General features: G+C 36.9%; 1 protein-coding gene across 10 annotated transcripts in view; it reads left to right on the top strand.

The window, feature by feature from the left end:
* Positions 1-14,929, top strand: part of SPIDR (scaffold protein involved in DNA repair) — a 602,461-nt gene that overhangs the window by 458,447 nt on the left and 129,085 nt on the right. Inside the window, exon 1 of one of the 10 annotated variants that reach the window (XM_078072419.1) lies at positions 2,232-2,379. The exons of the other annotated variants lie outside the window; for them this stretch is intronic. Coding sequence (XP_077928545.1) covers positions 2,354-2,379 — 26 coding nt within the window. The 5' untranslated portion in view covers positions 2,232-2,353. Of the gene's footprint in view, positions 1-2,231; positions 2,380-14,929 lie in introns of those variants that run through there. 10 annotated transcript variants of the gene reach the window in all.

The raw sequence follows: 14,929 nt of genomic DNA, 5'->3' as shown, positions 1-14,929 counted from the left end.
CCACAATAATTCTCTCTTTTCTGCCCAAACGAGGCCAGATGACTCCTTATGGAGCACTGTGGTGAGTCTTATATCTAAGTGTACTTAGTGCCTCAACCATAGGTGTCTATCTCAATCTGTTCCCAGTGCTTTAGCAGTCTCACTTTTCTAAGATCAGTAAGACCTCATCTTCTGATGGTAGACAGCCAGATTGTTGCCAACTTCGAAATAAAAGGAAATTCATTTGGAGCCAGCCAGTCCTGAACAGGGTCACATAGGTTCAGTCAAAAGGCTCATTTCTTCTGAGCTGTGAAACATTATCTAAATACACTTTAGATTTCAGGGGTGTCTGGGTAGCTCAGTTGGTTGAGCATCCAACTCTTGGTTTCCGCTCGGGTTGTGATCTCATGGGTTGTGGAATAGAGTCCTGCGTCCAGCTCCACACTCATTGGGGAGTCTGCTTGAAGATTCTCTCCCTCTGCCCCTTCCCCCACTTGCACGTGCTCATGCTCTCTCTAAAACAAATAAATAAATCTTTAAAACACATATATATACACACACACATACACACATATATATATACACTTGAGATTATACACACACACACACACACACACACACACACTTTAGATTTCAGAAATATAACATGTAAGAAACTCCTGTCCCTTGTTCTTCTGGATGACTTCTTTTAACTCAAGCTATTAAAGAAAACACTTCTACAAAGTTTCTCAAGGTGTTATAGGTCAGAATAACCAATACAAACTTAAGTTTTATAAATCACTAAAATCAAAAGTAACAAAAAGCAACCTCGAAAGCACTCCCTAAGCACTAATCTAGGCAGACTGTTCAGAGCCCAAACCCACCTTTATCTAGAATCACTGAATATCGAGTGAATGTTAAATAAATGCATGACTAATAAAGCAATAGGCTTTTTTTTTTTTTTTTTTTAGCAGAAAGGGAGCACTGGTCTTGGAGATAATTTATAATAGAGGAAACTGAGGCAAAGAAAAAGTAAGTGAATTCCCTGGTGACTCCCTACCTCATGGCAGAGCAGTCCCTGGATCATGTTTCCTCACTCCCCATCCATGCTGGTTGCCATTAAATATTGACTTTCTTTCTCCCTTTCTGAAACATCTGCTCCTCTCTCCTTCAGATATTTAACTTGTGGACAAATAATTTAATTTTATCTTTTAGAGATGTACATTCTTTCTTGCCTGTCATTGCAGAAGTATTGATAATGGGACAGTTAGTCTTTTGTGAGGGCATTTAATTCAAACAGTTTGCTCAGTGGTCTTATGTTTGGACAAAAAGCTGGAATGACAGAACCTCCCAGTTTAATAGTTATCATGCATTATAGTTGTATGGAAATTCATTGAGCTGAACTCAGGAAAAGAGCTCATTTTTTTTCTCCAAACCTTGATATTTTATTTTCTCTTTTCATCTTTTGACTCTTCCTTTAGTCTCTTCTCCTGTATTTCTTCTTCCTTTTCACTAAGGAAAAATTTTTAAAAAATCCACCATTGTCTTAGGCTAGGTTCTGGGTCCTCAGTGATTAACAAAATCAGACATTGTCCTTATGATCCTGGAGCATAGTCCAGTGGGGAAGTCCCACACAAAACAATTAAAAACAAATACATTTATGACTATAAGTTGTGATATGTGCTCTGGTAAGAAAAGTAGGACACTAGGAAAGAGACCAATGGAGAAGGGGCAGGATTTAGTTTAGAGGATTCAAGGATGGGTATTGTAAGGCAGTACTATTTAAGCTGGCACCTGAAAGATAAGTGGATGTTAGCTAAAAAGCAGATGAGAGAGAATTGCAGTGGAAGAGAGAATACCTTTGAAAGTTCGTAGGGGTGCTGGGTGGCTCATTCGGTTGAGCATCTGCCTTTGGCTCGGGTCATGATCCCGGAGTCCCAGGATCAAGCCCCAGGTAGGGCTCCCTGCTCAGCGGGGAGTCTGCTCCTCCCTCTCCTTCTGCCCTTCCCCCCACTTGTGCTCTGTCTCTCTCTATCTCTCTCTCAAATAAGTAAATAAAATCTTTAAAAAAACAAAAAACAAACAAACCTTTGAAAGCTCCTAGACAGGAGGGAGAAGCTGATGTGGCCAAGATGTGTGGGCCAGTGGGAGAGCCCAGAGAGGCAGGCCAGCCATAGGCTACACACATGGTCTGTAGTGTTTGCCATGGCTGTCCACTGACCCAAAATAAACTTTACCTGTTTGGAAATGACTTTAGTTGTCAGATGGAAAATGGTTTGGGAAGAGGAGGAGGCACATGGACCAGGTCCCAGTGGGAGTGGAGAGACCAGGAAGAGGCAGACTGTAGGAGTCCCAAGTCAGCCTCGGCTCCTGAGTCTCACGTGGCACCACTGGGATGTGGAGAGAAGGATCACATTCTAGGTGTGTGTGAAGACTTGAGAATGGATTGGGTATGGGGAGAGGGAAGTACAAGGAAATAATAAAAATGATGCTTGGTTTGATTGCTTGGTGGAATGATGAGCTAATTACTGAGGTGAGAAAAACTGGGATAAGAACAGGTTTGGAGGGAAGCTTAAGAATTCAGTTTGGGGCCTGTTTAGTTTGAGATTCCTGAGACATCTAAGGAGAGGTGTCAGATGAGAAAGTTGAATATAAAGATCTCACATTCAGAGAAGGATCTTAGGTTGGAGATAAACATTTGGCAGTTTTCAGCCTGTAGCTAGTTGAGGAGCTCCAAAGGCACTAGAGGGCATGCAGTGAAAGGCAGATACCCCCAGCCCTCATCCCAGGTGGTTTCTCCTGCTCCTCCACTCCACACCCCTTCTAGGAGTGTTGTGTCACAGCTAGTAAGTCTCTAAAACCAGAGCGGCGGATGAGATCACGTTAGGGAAAAAGTAGACAGGAAGAAAAGAAGAAATGCTAGCATAGAGATCTAAAGTCCTGTAGCATTGGAAAACAGGTAGAAGATGGGACCAGCAAAGGAGACTAAAGAGGAAGGGCTAATGGTAGAAGAGGAAAACCCAATGTACTGTGGCAGGCACCTAAGATACAGGATTTTCCATGTGTGCAAGTGGCAGCTAAGTTGGTGGTGCAGAGAAGCCTAATAAAATAAGGACTGAAAACATGTACAATGGATTGCTGAGAAGTTCCTATGTAACTTTATGAACAGAAGGTGCAAGGGAGAGGTGAGACTGGAAGCTAGTTGGTGGGGAGTTGAAGAGTGAGTGGGAGGTGGGGAGGAAGGACAGGTTCTGATAACAAGTGCTTTGTTGATGCATAAGAGAATGAGAATGTCAAATGTTCAGCAGAACAACAAAACTCATGAGGGCATTCTGTCCATGGTTTCCAGTATAGGTTCCATTTTTCTTTTAAAAATGCATTGAGGTACACTTATTGTGATAGGCACTGAGTAGTATATAGAATTGTTAAATCACTATATTGTACACCTGAAACTAATATAACACTCTTTGTTAAATATATTGGAATTAAAATTTTTAAAAATTGAGGTAGAGGCAGACCATTAATGGGAAAAGCAGAAGGTCTGGAATCAGACTGGTCTAGGTTCAAATGCTGATTCTGCCACTTAGTAGGAAGATGGGGCAAATTCTGTTTCCTTATTTATGAAATTGGAATTATTTCTTTCCATTATCCAGGTTCATGAAAATTAACTGAGATTATATACGTAATGTGTTTAGCATTATGCTTCTCATATAAGGACTCAATAGAAGGTGGCTCACTAGCTCTTTAAAAGCAAGTGCAAAGATTTAAAAATTGTAAAATACTGATAAATAATATTGTTACAATAATAGAAACCTAAAATAAACAAAGAAGAAGATCATATTACAAACCAGCATTCATGTTAGAGTTGAGTCTGTGGCCTGGCTGCAGGAGAAGCTTGATTGAAGGTGGTTTTTACTCCTCTCCTTTTGCACCGCCCCCCTTGCTGCACACACCCCCCCCCCCATCAACAAGGAGTTGCTGCTCATTTACTTTAGAAAACAAACATTTATATAAACTCATACATATGAAATGTGACTACTGCCTTCTAAATAATGGAGACATAAAAATTCCTCTGTAATAAACACTTGGCAGAAAACTGCCCTAGTGCTGGGTCCAGTATTGGATGGTGCTGGTAATTATGGCTGGTATATTTTTGTCTTTGTCTAAAGCATTTAAAGACATCCCAGACTTCTGATGGTGAAAATGATACAGTATTAAAGCAGAATGAGGAACATGAATTAGTAGATTGTGGATGTGATGATTAGTGTCCTTTATGATGATTAGCTTTTGTGTGTGTTTGGACAGTAGAGAAAGACTTGTATCAAGTTTGCAAGATTCCTTTTGATGAGAAGGCTGTAAGCTGTGGCACATTGATTCCACAGTTGTGTGCTCACCAGTCAGGTCTCCCTAGGTGCATGCAACTCTTCTCCCTGCTTATAAACATTTGCTTTTCTTCCTATTAAATGACTGGATGATAAAGTGGACTTATGTCTCCTTTTCTGTGCATAGAGATGGAGTGGCATGGCATTCTTTCTCCAGAACAGGGATACATATGTGTCAGTGATGAAAGAGCCCAAAGGAAAGACTCCATCTCCTCAACAGTACACAGCACCATTTCACCTGCTCTGCTTCTACATACTACCACATACCAGAATCTGTGGAGTGATTCTGATGATTAACCTACTTAGCATCATACTCTCATAAGGTTGTTATTGTTATCCATACTTTATTTCTGAAGTTTCTTTTCTTCTTCATGTTGTAGAAAAGTTGGAATTAACTCTTTTTCAATGACTTGAGTATTTTTATTGCAGTGCAAAAGATATGAGAGCGGGGATTCATTTTTTTAATGTATTCTTATAAATGATATGAACCATATCCCATTCTTTAGATTTTCCTTACTTGTGCTCTCTCAGTGAATCTTTTAATCATTAGCTCTGTATTCATAAGTCTTAGATAAACACTTCAGTCTCAGCTACCCAGCTCTTAACTTTTGCTTACTTCCTCTCTAAGACAATTCTTGGTGGTCTGTATGATATACCAAGGTCATTTTGCCATATTTTCTTTGCAGTCCTATATTTACAGAGTTTTGCAGTTATAACAGTAATCTAATATTAGAACAACTTTGTGACCTCAAAAAGAAACCTCAGACCCATTGACTGTTTACTTCTCCTTCCCCCAGCCTGTGGCAACCACTAATTTTCTATCTGTATGGATTCGCATGTTTTGGACATATATAAATGGAACTATACAATGTATGGTCTTATGACTGGCTTCTTTCACGTAGTACAATATTTTCAAGGCTCACCCATGTTGATCTATGTTGTGACATGTATCAGTATTTCATTCCATTGTATGGGTATGCCTTATTCAGTTTATTTATCAGGTGATGAACATCTAGGTTGTTCATACTTTTGAGCAATATGAATAGTGCTTCTATGAACATCTGTGTACAGGTTCTTTCTGTGAATGTATGTTTTCAGTTCTCTTGAATATATATTTAGGAGTAGAGTTGCTGGGTCATATGGTAACTCTGTGTTTAATTCTATGAAGAGTTAAAACTGTTTTCCAAAGAAACTACCATTTTCCATTCCCACCAGCAGTGTATGAGGGCTCCAATCTCTCCACATCCTCACCAAGACTTGTGATTGTCTTTTTTATTATAGCCATGCAAATGGATGTGAAGTGGTATATCCTTGTTGCTTTGACTTGGCAGTTCCCTAAGGATTAATGATGTTGAGCGTGTTTTCATATGCTTTTTGACTATTTGTATACTACTTTGGAGAATGCATCTTCAGATCCTTTGCTTGTTTTCTTAAATGGGTTATTTGTCCCTTTTGTGTTGAATTGTAAGAGTTCTTTATTTATTCTGGTTACAAGTCTCTTATCATATATATGATTTGAAAATATATTCTCCCATTCTGTGGAGTATTTTTTCCACTTTTTTGATAGTGTCCCTTGAAACACAAAAGTTTATAACTTTAATAATGTCCAATTTATCTTTTTTTTTTCTCTTGTGCTTTGGTGTCACATCTGAGAAACAGTTGCCTAATCCAAGATTATGAAAACTTACTCCTATATTTTATTCTAAGAGTTTTACAATTTATAGTCTTGTATTTAGGCCCATGATCCATCTGAGTTAATTTTTGTGTGTGGTATGAGGCAGGGGTTCATCCTTTTACATGTGTGTATCCAGTTGTCCAACACCATTTACTAAAAAGACTATTCTTTTTCTTGGTACCCTTGTCGAAAATCAGTCGACCACAGATATAAGTGTTTATTTCTGGACTGTCAATTTTCTTCCATTGACCTATATATCTGTCTTTATGCCAGTACCATAATGATCTTAATTACTAAAACTTTAATAGTACATTTGGAAATCAGAGTGTAAGCCCTTTAACTTTTTTTTTAAGATTGTGTTGGGAATTCTTAGTCTCTTAGATTTACATTTTAATTTCAGAATCAGCTTGTCAATTTTGGAATAAAACAATTGGGGTTTTGATAGAGATTATGTTGAATCTGTAGATCACTTTGAAAAGAATTGTCATTTTATTTATTTATTTATTTATTTATTTTTAAAAGAATTATCATTTTAGCAATATTTAGTCTTTGGATCCATAAACATGGGATGCCTTCTCATTTCATTAGTTCTTTAATTTCTTTCAACAGTGTTTTATAGTTTTCAGTACAAGTCTTAACACTTCTTTAGTTAAATTTATACTTAAGTATTCTTTTATGCTATTTTAAATGAAATTATTTTCTTAATTTAATTTTAGATTATTTATTGCTAATGTATAGGTATGCAAGTGACTTTCATATATGGACCTATTTGCTGAAGTGTTGTTGAACTTGTTTATTAACTCTAATAGTTTTTTAGTGGATTCATTAGGATTTTCCATATGTGAAATTTTGTAATCTTTAAATAAAGATAGTTTTACTTCTTCATTTCCAATCCGGGTAGGTTTTATTTCTTATTCTTTCTTAATTGCCCTGGCAATTCTTTCAAGTATCTTAAGGCAGGGAAAAAGAAATCATTGTTTGATGCTTTGGTGCAGTTATGGTAGCCCATCTTCTTCTATTTTTCTCTCTTTAAGTCCTATGCATCCTTCACTACCCAGTCTTATACCACTTGCCCCATGGAATCTCTCCTCATTTCCCCTATGGAGCTGGCCTCTTCTTCAGATGGTAGAATGAAAAACTACTTAGCTATATTTTTTTTTGGTTAAAGGTAGGTAGGTAGGTAGGTAGATCTTAACTCTTTTTTTTTTTTTTTTTTTAAGATTTTACTTATTTATTTGACAAAGAGAGAGAGAGCACAAGCAGAGGGAGCAGCAGGCAGAGGGAGAAGCAGGCTCCCTGCCGAGCAAGGAGCCTGATGCAGGACTCGATCCCAGGACCGCGGGAACATGACCTGAGCTGAAGGTAGACGCTTAACCGACTGAGCCACCCAGGCGTCCCTTAACTCTTTTCATTTTCACAACAGCCCCATAAAGTTAGTACCATTACTTTCAAACTTGAAGATTAAATGACGTAACGTTTATAAAATGCCTGACACCTCGTAAATGCTCTTAACACTATTTGTTTTATAACTATTATAGGTTTTGTATTATAGTTAGTTACAGATGTGTCAGTCTTTACTATAAGATTGTAAAGTCCTTGCTGGTAAGGATTATGTGAAGTAGTAGTGGTAGTATTCATTAATGCTTTTTCTGCGTATACTGTTCCTACTATATATGTTCCTAAATATATTTCTCTTACACCTCTTTTTTTCACATTTATGACTGTTAGCACTGTATTATGTCTCTTTGTATCATTTCTCCCATTCTAGATGGCAGGAAATGGACCCATTTTTCTACCCTTTATCTTTTCTTTAAGCTTTTATTTTTTTATTGATCTAGTGTCAGGTGCAGTTAGCAGATTAAAATTTCAAATGTTTCAGAATAGAATTAGAATTGTAGATTATTTGAAAGCAGTATGTTTATGTTCTTAAATATTCATGGGCGCCTGGTCCGTTAAGCATCCAACTCTTGATTTCAGCTCAGGTCATGATCTCAGGGTCATGAGATCATGCCCCACATCGGACTCCTTGCTGGTCATGGAGCCTGCTTAAGATTCTCTCTCCCTCTCCCTCTGCCCCTCCCCCCTAAAAAAAACTAAATTAATATTCTATGATACCAGCCCATGTCATTTGATCATGTCCTTTACATTTATAACTGACATATCTTGAATATCCTTAATGAGCCTGTTGATAATAGGAAATTGAAATGAAAGTTCCCATGGTTTTTTTTATATATTAAGTTGTTGATAGACTTGAAGGAAAAGATCAAAAGATCAAAAGGAATGACAACAGCCTTGTGCTGTGAGTATAGACGACCCTCTGGGGTCAAGGTCTGTGACTCATCATATTTTGGTACCAGACCATGAATGTAGTAGACACTTAACAACTATGTGTAGATGGGGAAAAGTAGTAGCTGTGGAGGCTATGTATTCTTTCTCAGGATGAACTGATCCATGGAGATGTTCTACAATGCTGTTGTTTCTCTAAAGACACTTAGTGCAGTAAGAATTGCCAGGAATACTCTGCTTTAGGAAAAAGGTAAAGTCTAGTCCGCACCAGTCTTACAGAAAATGAGATACTTGGACTAGAGGCCTCTACAGAGTGTTCATTCAGTGTAAAGAAGGAGGGAAGAGGAGGAGGAAAAAGGAGGGGCACTTAGGGAGGTGGCAAAGGAGGAACAAGAGCAGCTCTTGACTGAGGATTTATAAAGAAAGGAAAAGAATCCAGTTGGTGATGATTTAAGAGTTTGAAAGCATTTGTTACAATTAATGCAGAACTAAGAGATGTCAAGAAAAAATTGAGCAGCCACAGGTAAAAGATGAAAGGATGAAAACCTAACTTTTAGGGGCACCTAGGTGGCTCAGTCCATTAAGTGTCTGCCTTCGGCTCAGGTCATGATCCCAGAGTCCTGGGATGGAGCCCCGCATCCAGCTCCCTGCTCAGTGGAGAGCCTGCTTCTCCCTTTTCCTCTGCCTGCGGCTCTGCCTACTTGTGCTCTCTTTGTCAAATAAATAAAATCTTTAAAATTATAAAAACAAAAAACCTAACTTTTAACATTAAACCAAACTTAATTACTTGAAAAGGAAGGAACTCATGATTTGAATTAAACAAAAAGGAAGACTGAGTCATCCAGGGGAAGATGGTGCGGAGAGGTTTTACAGGTCTTCAGTAGCTCAAAATCTCACAGCTGCTGTGTGAGCTATGTGTCCTGCCCTGCTATTTTGTTCCCCTTAAGTGATGACTATCCTTCCTCTCCCTGGTAGGAATCTGAGTGCAGGTGTTGTAAGCTCCAGAGGTTGTGGGGGAGGCATAAAAAGGACCAGACTATATTGTATGTTTGGGAGTGGGAAGAAGAATGAAATAAATATCAAAATTGGGGCGCCTGGGTGGCTCAGTTGGTTAAGCATCTGCCTTCGGCTCAGGTCATGATCCCAGGGTCCTGGGGTTGAGTCCCACATCGGGCTCCCTGCTCAGAGGGGAGCCTGCTTCTCCCTCTCCCTCTGCCTGCCACTCCCCCTGCTTGTGCTCTCTCTCTCTCTCTCTCTAATTGTCAAATAAATAAATAAAATCTTTAAAAAAAAAATCTCCTGGGTGTTTTACCACTTAAATAGACTTTTGGAAAACTTAGAGTTAGCTTATTCAACTCTGTACCTCGAGTCTTTGCACCCAGATAAGTTACAATATAAGAACACTGGCTATCCAAGAAAACCACAGACATTGAATGGGGAAAATCTGAAGGTCTTGAGGGCCTTTCTTTACGTGAGCTATAGAAAAGTGGAAAATTATATGTTAACCAATTGGAATTTGAATTAAAACTTGAAACAAAAAAAAAGTGGAAAACTGGAAAGACAGGAAGGATACCAGTAAATCTTATCTTTACAATTTTTGAATGTAAGTAATCCCAGTTTTTGTTCTGTTCCTTAATGTAGCATCTTCTCTTCAGAAAATACTAGAATGAGATTTCCTAAAATGATATACTTTGCACAAAGGTTACTGTATACAGGTTTCCCTCATTTTTCCAAAGTTCACATTACATCACTTTGCTTTTACAAAAGACCTACATTAGTGCCTGTTTTTGCTAACCAAAAGAAATCTAAAGAGGAGTTTTGCTTTTATGAAAAAAAGTGAAAATGAAAAGCAAAAATAGCCTTCAGCATTTGTTTTGCAGCGAGCTATTCTAGAGGCAGCACATGCCCACCAGGGCTGGCATTGTGAAGCTCCTTCCCTGGAACTACACTCAGTATCAAGCCACCATGGCTTTGAACTTATCTGTGAGCATCTGTGCTTTATCTCGATTTATTTTGTGCACTTGTTAGTGATGTGTGATGTGTCCCAGTGATGTGTCAGAAAAACCTAATAGAGGTTATTTTTTGAGGTCGGGGAATGTTAAAAAAATTTTCCACATACATTAATGGTAAAGTAAATTATGCCATTTCAGCTGACGAAAGTTTTAATAGGAATGCTCTACTTCCAGAAAGCAGGGGAAACCTGTGTTTGGTAGCACATGTCATTCATCACAGGAGGCTCTCTAGCATTTGACCTTTATGTTTAAATTTTTAATTTCTTCCAGGTGCTTCCTAAAGAAGAGTATCTGGTATCTGCTTTTTGGGTGGGTGGAAAATGGGGGAGAGTACAGCCTGAGGAGTTGAGGCACATTAATGAAACCCCATTTCTGAGGGCTTTCTGGCCCTGCCGTAGTGTGACTCCACCACCTCCCTTGTTTGGAGAGAGCCTGCTCGGCTAACATTTAATAAAAACAATGAATACGCTTATTTTCACATAGATATTCATATATGCCTCTATGAATAGACTACTTAGAAGTTTACATAAGAAGAGACTGTTGGGGCACCTGGCTGACTCAGTTGGTAGAGCATATGACTCATGATATCATGGTCATGAGTTCAAGTCCAACATTCGGCATGGAGCCTACTTAAAAAATAAAAATTAAATATTAAAATTAAAAAAGGACTGTTTGTAGTCCCTGCCTCTGGGGAGAAGAAACTAGATGCTATGGGACAGGCTCCTTCAATGCCTGTTAGAACATAAGAATTTTGTGTTTGTGCACACATTATCTTTTCTTTTTAAGTTTTTTTAATTGAGATGAAATTCACGTAACATAAACCATCTTAAAGTATACAGCTGAGTGGTATTTAGTGTGTTCACAATGCTGTGTAACTACCATTTCTATATAGTTCCAACACATTTTCATCATGCTAAAGGAAACCCTGTACCCTTTAAGCAGTCCTTCCCTTATAAACCCCCTCTCCCAGCCCCTAACAACCACTAATCTGCTTTCTGTCTCTATGAATTTACCTTTTTGGATATTTCATTTAAATGGAATCATACAATATGTGATTTTTTGTGTCTGATGTCTTTCAATTAGCATACTGATTTCAGGGTTCATTCATGTGGTAGCATGTATCAGTACTTCATGCCTTTTTATGGCTGAATAAAATTGCATCATAGAGATATATCAAATTTTGTTTACCCATTTATCAGCTGATGGATATTTGGGTTGTTTGTACTTTGTAGCTATTATGAATGATGATGCTATGAACATCTGTCTTGAAGTTTTTCTATGGACATGTTTTCATTTCTCTTGGGTATAGCCCTAAGTGTAGAATTGCTGGGTCATATGGTAATTCTGTGTTTAACTTTTTGAGAAACCACCAGAATATTTTCTATAGCAGATGCACCATTTTATATTCCCACTGCTATGTATGAGGGTTCCAGTTTCTCCACATCCTTGTCAACACTTGTTATTTTCTTTCTTTCTTTTTTTTTTTTTATAACAACTGTCCTATCAGGTGTAAAAGAAATATTTTTACTTATTTCTTTCCAATTTATTTGCCATTTATTTCTTTTTCTTAACTAATTCTTCTGAGTAGAATATCTGGAGAGAATCAGTCTTTCACCATTGAGTATAATGTTAACTATAGTTTGGTTGGGTTTTTTTGTTTTTTGGTTTTTGTTTTTCGTTTTTTGTAAGTGCCCTTTATCAGATTGAGGATGTTCCCTTGTTCTACTTTGTTGTATGTTTTCATCATGAAAGGGTGTTGGATTTTGTCAAATGATTTTCCTGCATAGCCTAATCCACTTTTTTTTGTATTATGCATTATATGGTTAGGAATCAGAGAATATACTTACATTTGATGATTCTTGGTAGAGAGTGTATTATAACGAAATTATTAAAATAATGCTTTGAGTCATCAGGTTATGCAACTACTTCCATTCTCCTTGATCCTTCTTTGCAGTAGTATTCTCTGTAATGGGAATTTATAAACATATCTTTGCTTTTTTATTTAATTAAGCTTGATAAACTTCTTATTTTAGAGTGGTTTTGGATTCACAAAGATAATAGAGAGTTCCCACATACCCCATACCCAGCTTCCCTATTGTTAACATCTTATATTAGTATGATACAGTCTCACACTTATTAAACCGATATTGATATTATATTATTACTGTACTATATTAATATTGCTATATTATACTATATTATATACTGTAATATTACTATACTATATTGATACTATATTAACCGAAATCCATACTATATTCAGATTTCTTCAGAATTTCCCTAATGTCCTTTTTCTGTTCCAGGATCCCATTCAGGATACCACATTACATGTCATTGTCATGTCTCCTTAGCCTACTTTAGACTGTCAATTTTATACTCTTTTTTTTTTTAATGACCTTGACAGTTTTGAGGATTACTATCCATGTATTTTGTAGAGTATCCCTACAACTTGTGTTTTTCTGATATTTATACTGGTATGGGTTTCAGGGTAGAAGATCATGGAGGTAAAGTGTCATTTTCATTACATCATAACAGAGGTACATACTACTATCAACATGGTATCAACAACATATCTCTGTTGTGGTTAACCTTGATTGTTAACTGAGTTAGGGTTTGTTGGGTTTCTATACTGTGAAGTTACTTTTTAAAAAAATTTATTAATTTTAAAATTTTTAAAAATTAATTTATTAATTTTAAAAAATTAATTTATGTTTTAACACCCATTTCATAAAGTCCTGGAGCAAAGCTGGAGCATACACTGTTACCTTCATTGGTACCTAAGGGAGTATGAAGGAAGAGCATTTCTGACTTTTATAGGAGCAGAGGAGAGATAACATACAAGCCAAATTTCTGAGCAGTCTTTGAAGTCTTTTTTTTTTTTTTTTTTAAGATTTATATTAGGGGCGCCTGGGTGGCTCAGTCAGTTAAGCATCTGCCTTCAGCTCAGGTCATGATCCCAGAGTCCTGGGAATGAGCCCCGTGTGGGGCTCCCTGCTCAGTGGGGTGTCTGCTTCTCCATCTCCCTCTGCCCCTCCCCCTGCTTGTGCTCTCTCTCTATCTTTCTCTCTCTCTCAAATAAAGATTTTATTTATTTATTTGAGAGAGAGAGTGTGTGCGCTGAGCACGGAGTCTGACTAGGGGCTCGATCCCACAACCCATAAGGTCATGACCCGAGCCAAAAACCAAGAGTTGGGCACTCAACTGACAGCCACCTAGGCCGCAGTGTACCTTTAGTCACCAACTAAGCTGTAAAAGTTTAGTGTTGGATGATCTCTGAAGTCAAGAGATCACTACAGAGTTAATAGGCTTCTTATACTGTGGTTTGTATTTTAATCAGAATCCCTCCAGTGTATCATTTCTATTTGATATGCCCAGCTGGGTTTTTTTTAATTAATTAAATATCTTCCATTTCTTTAGCTTTCATAAGAAAGGTGTATCTATCACTGTAAGGCTTTTCCTGTCTTCCGATTAGTTCAAAACAGTTTAGCCATTTTTTATTCAGTCTTGAAAGAAAGCCAAACTGAATGTATTCAAACTTTGAATCACTTGAATTATAAGTGTTTTTTCCTCTTTAGGTGCATACATCAACTCAAACTGAATAAAATAAAATATTTCCAAGGATGATTGGCTGCACAGTGAGCACTATCTAAATTTTAACAGGAGTTAATTTTTCTTCATATAGCTATATTTTCTCATGATTTAATTTTTTAATTGTAAACTCTCAAAAGATGTAGAAAAGAAGATAAACAAATGTGTTATTTTCCCATAATTACCTGGGAAGCAATTTATTCCTCTCTATAAGGTCTTATTTTTAAAAATCTATAGATACTGTTTTATATAATTATAAGATTTTTTTTAAAGATAACTGTGTACATTGAGGTAAGAACAACTAAGTAACTGACTTTAAAAGTAATGGTTACACACAACCTTAGAGGCAGGAATGGAGTTCTACAAAATATGTTCATTACATATATTTTTGCCCCTACTATGGATGCATGCAAAGAGAGTGTAATGGGAGGAAATACACAAAGATGATACTCTTTTTTTATATATATGTACAATGAATGGTAGGATTGCTGATTAATGATATAATTCATTCTGGACTGAACTTTTCCCCCACAATTTCTAAATTAATATGAACCATGGAAAAATGAAATACAGGCTCACAGAAACAATGCTTAGTATAAAATACTTTAGACAGAATTTATAAAAATAACATACTTCTATGTATCCCTATTAAAGATATTACGTATACAGTTGTAACTCATTTAAAGTACTTTTCTAAAAAAATAAAGTACTTTTCTGACAAAAAATAAATAAAGTAAAAGTAATGGTTACTAGTTAATTCCATTGGTCTTCAGCTTTATTCATGAGGAATTACAACTTATTTTAGGAGCCATATCCATGTCAAAAATGGAATATTATGCTGTCACTTAAAAATAAGGAATGTGAAAGCTCTTCGTGTATCAATATGAAATGATCTTCAAGGATGTACTATTAAAACAAATGAACAAAGTCCAAAACAATATACAAAATATACTACCATTTGGTTAAAACAAAGGTTGGGGGTCAATATGGACTTAAATGCTTTTTATATGCATAAAATATATCTGGAA

This window comes from Halichoerus grypus, chromosome 5 (genome assembly GCF_964656455.1).
Source record: "Halichoerus grypus chromosome 5, mHalGry1.hap1.1, whole genome shotgun sequence".
Lineage (NCBI taxonomy): Eukaryota > Metazoa > Chordata > Mammalia > Carnivora > Phocidae > Halichoerus > Halichoerus grypus.
The sequence above is the reverse complement of the archived record's forward strand: the minus strand, read 5'-3'. Positions and strand labels throughout refer to the sequence as shown.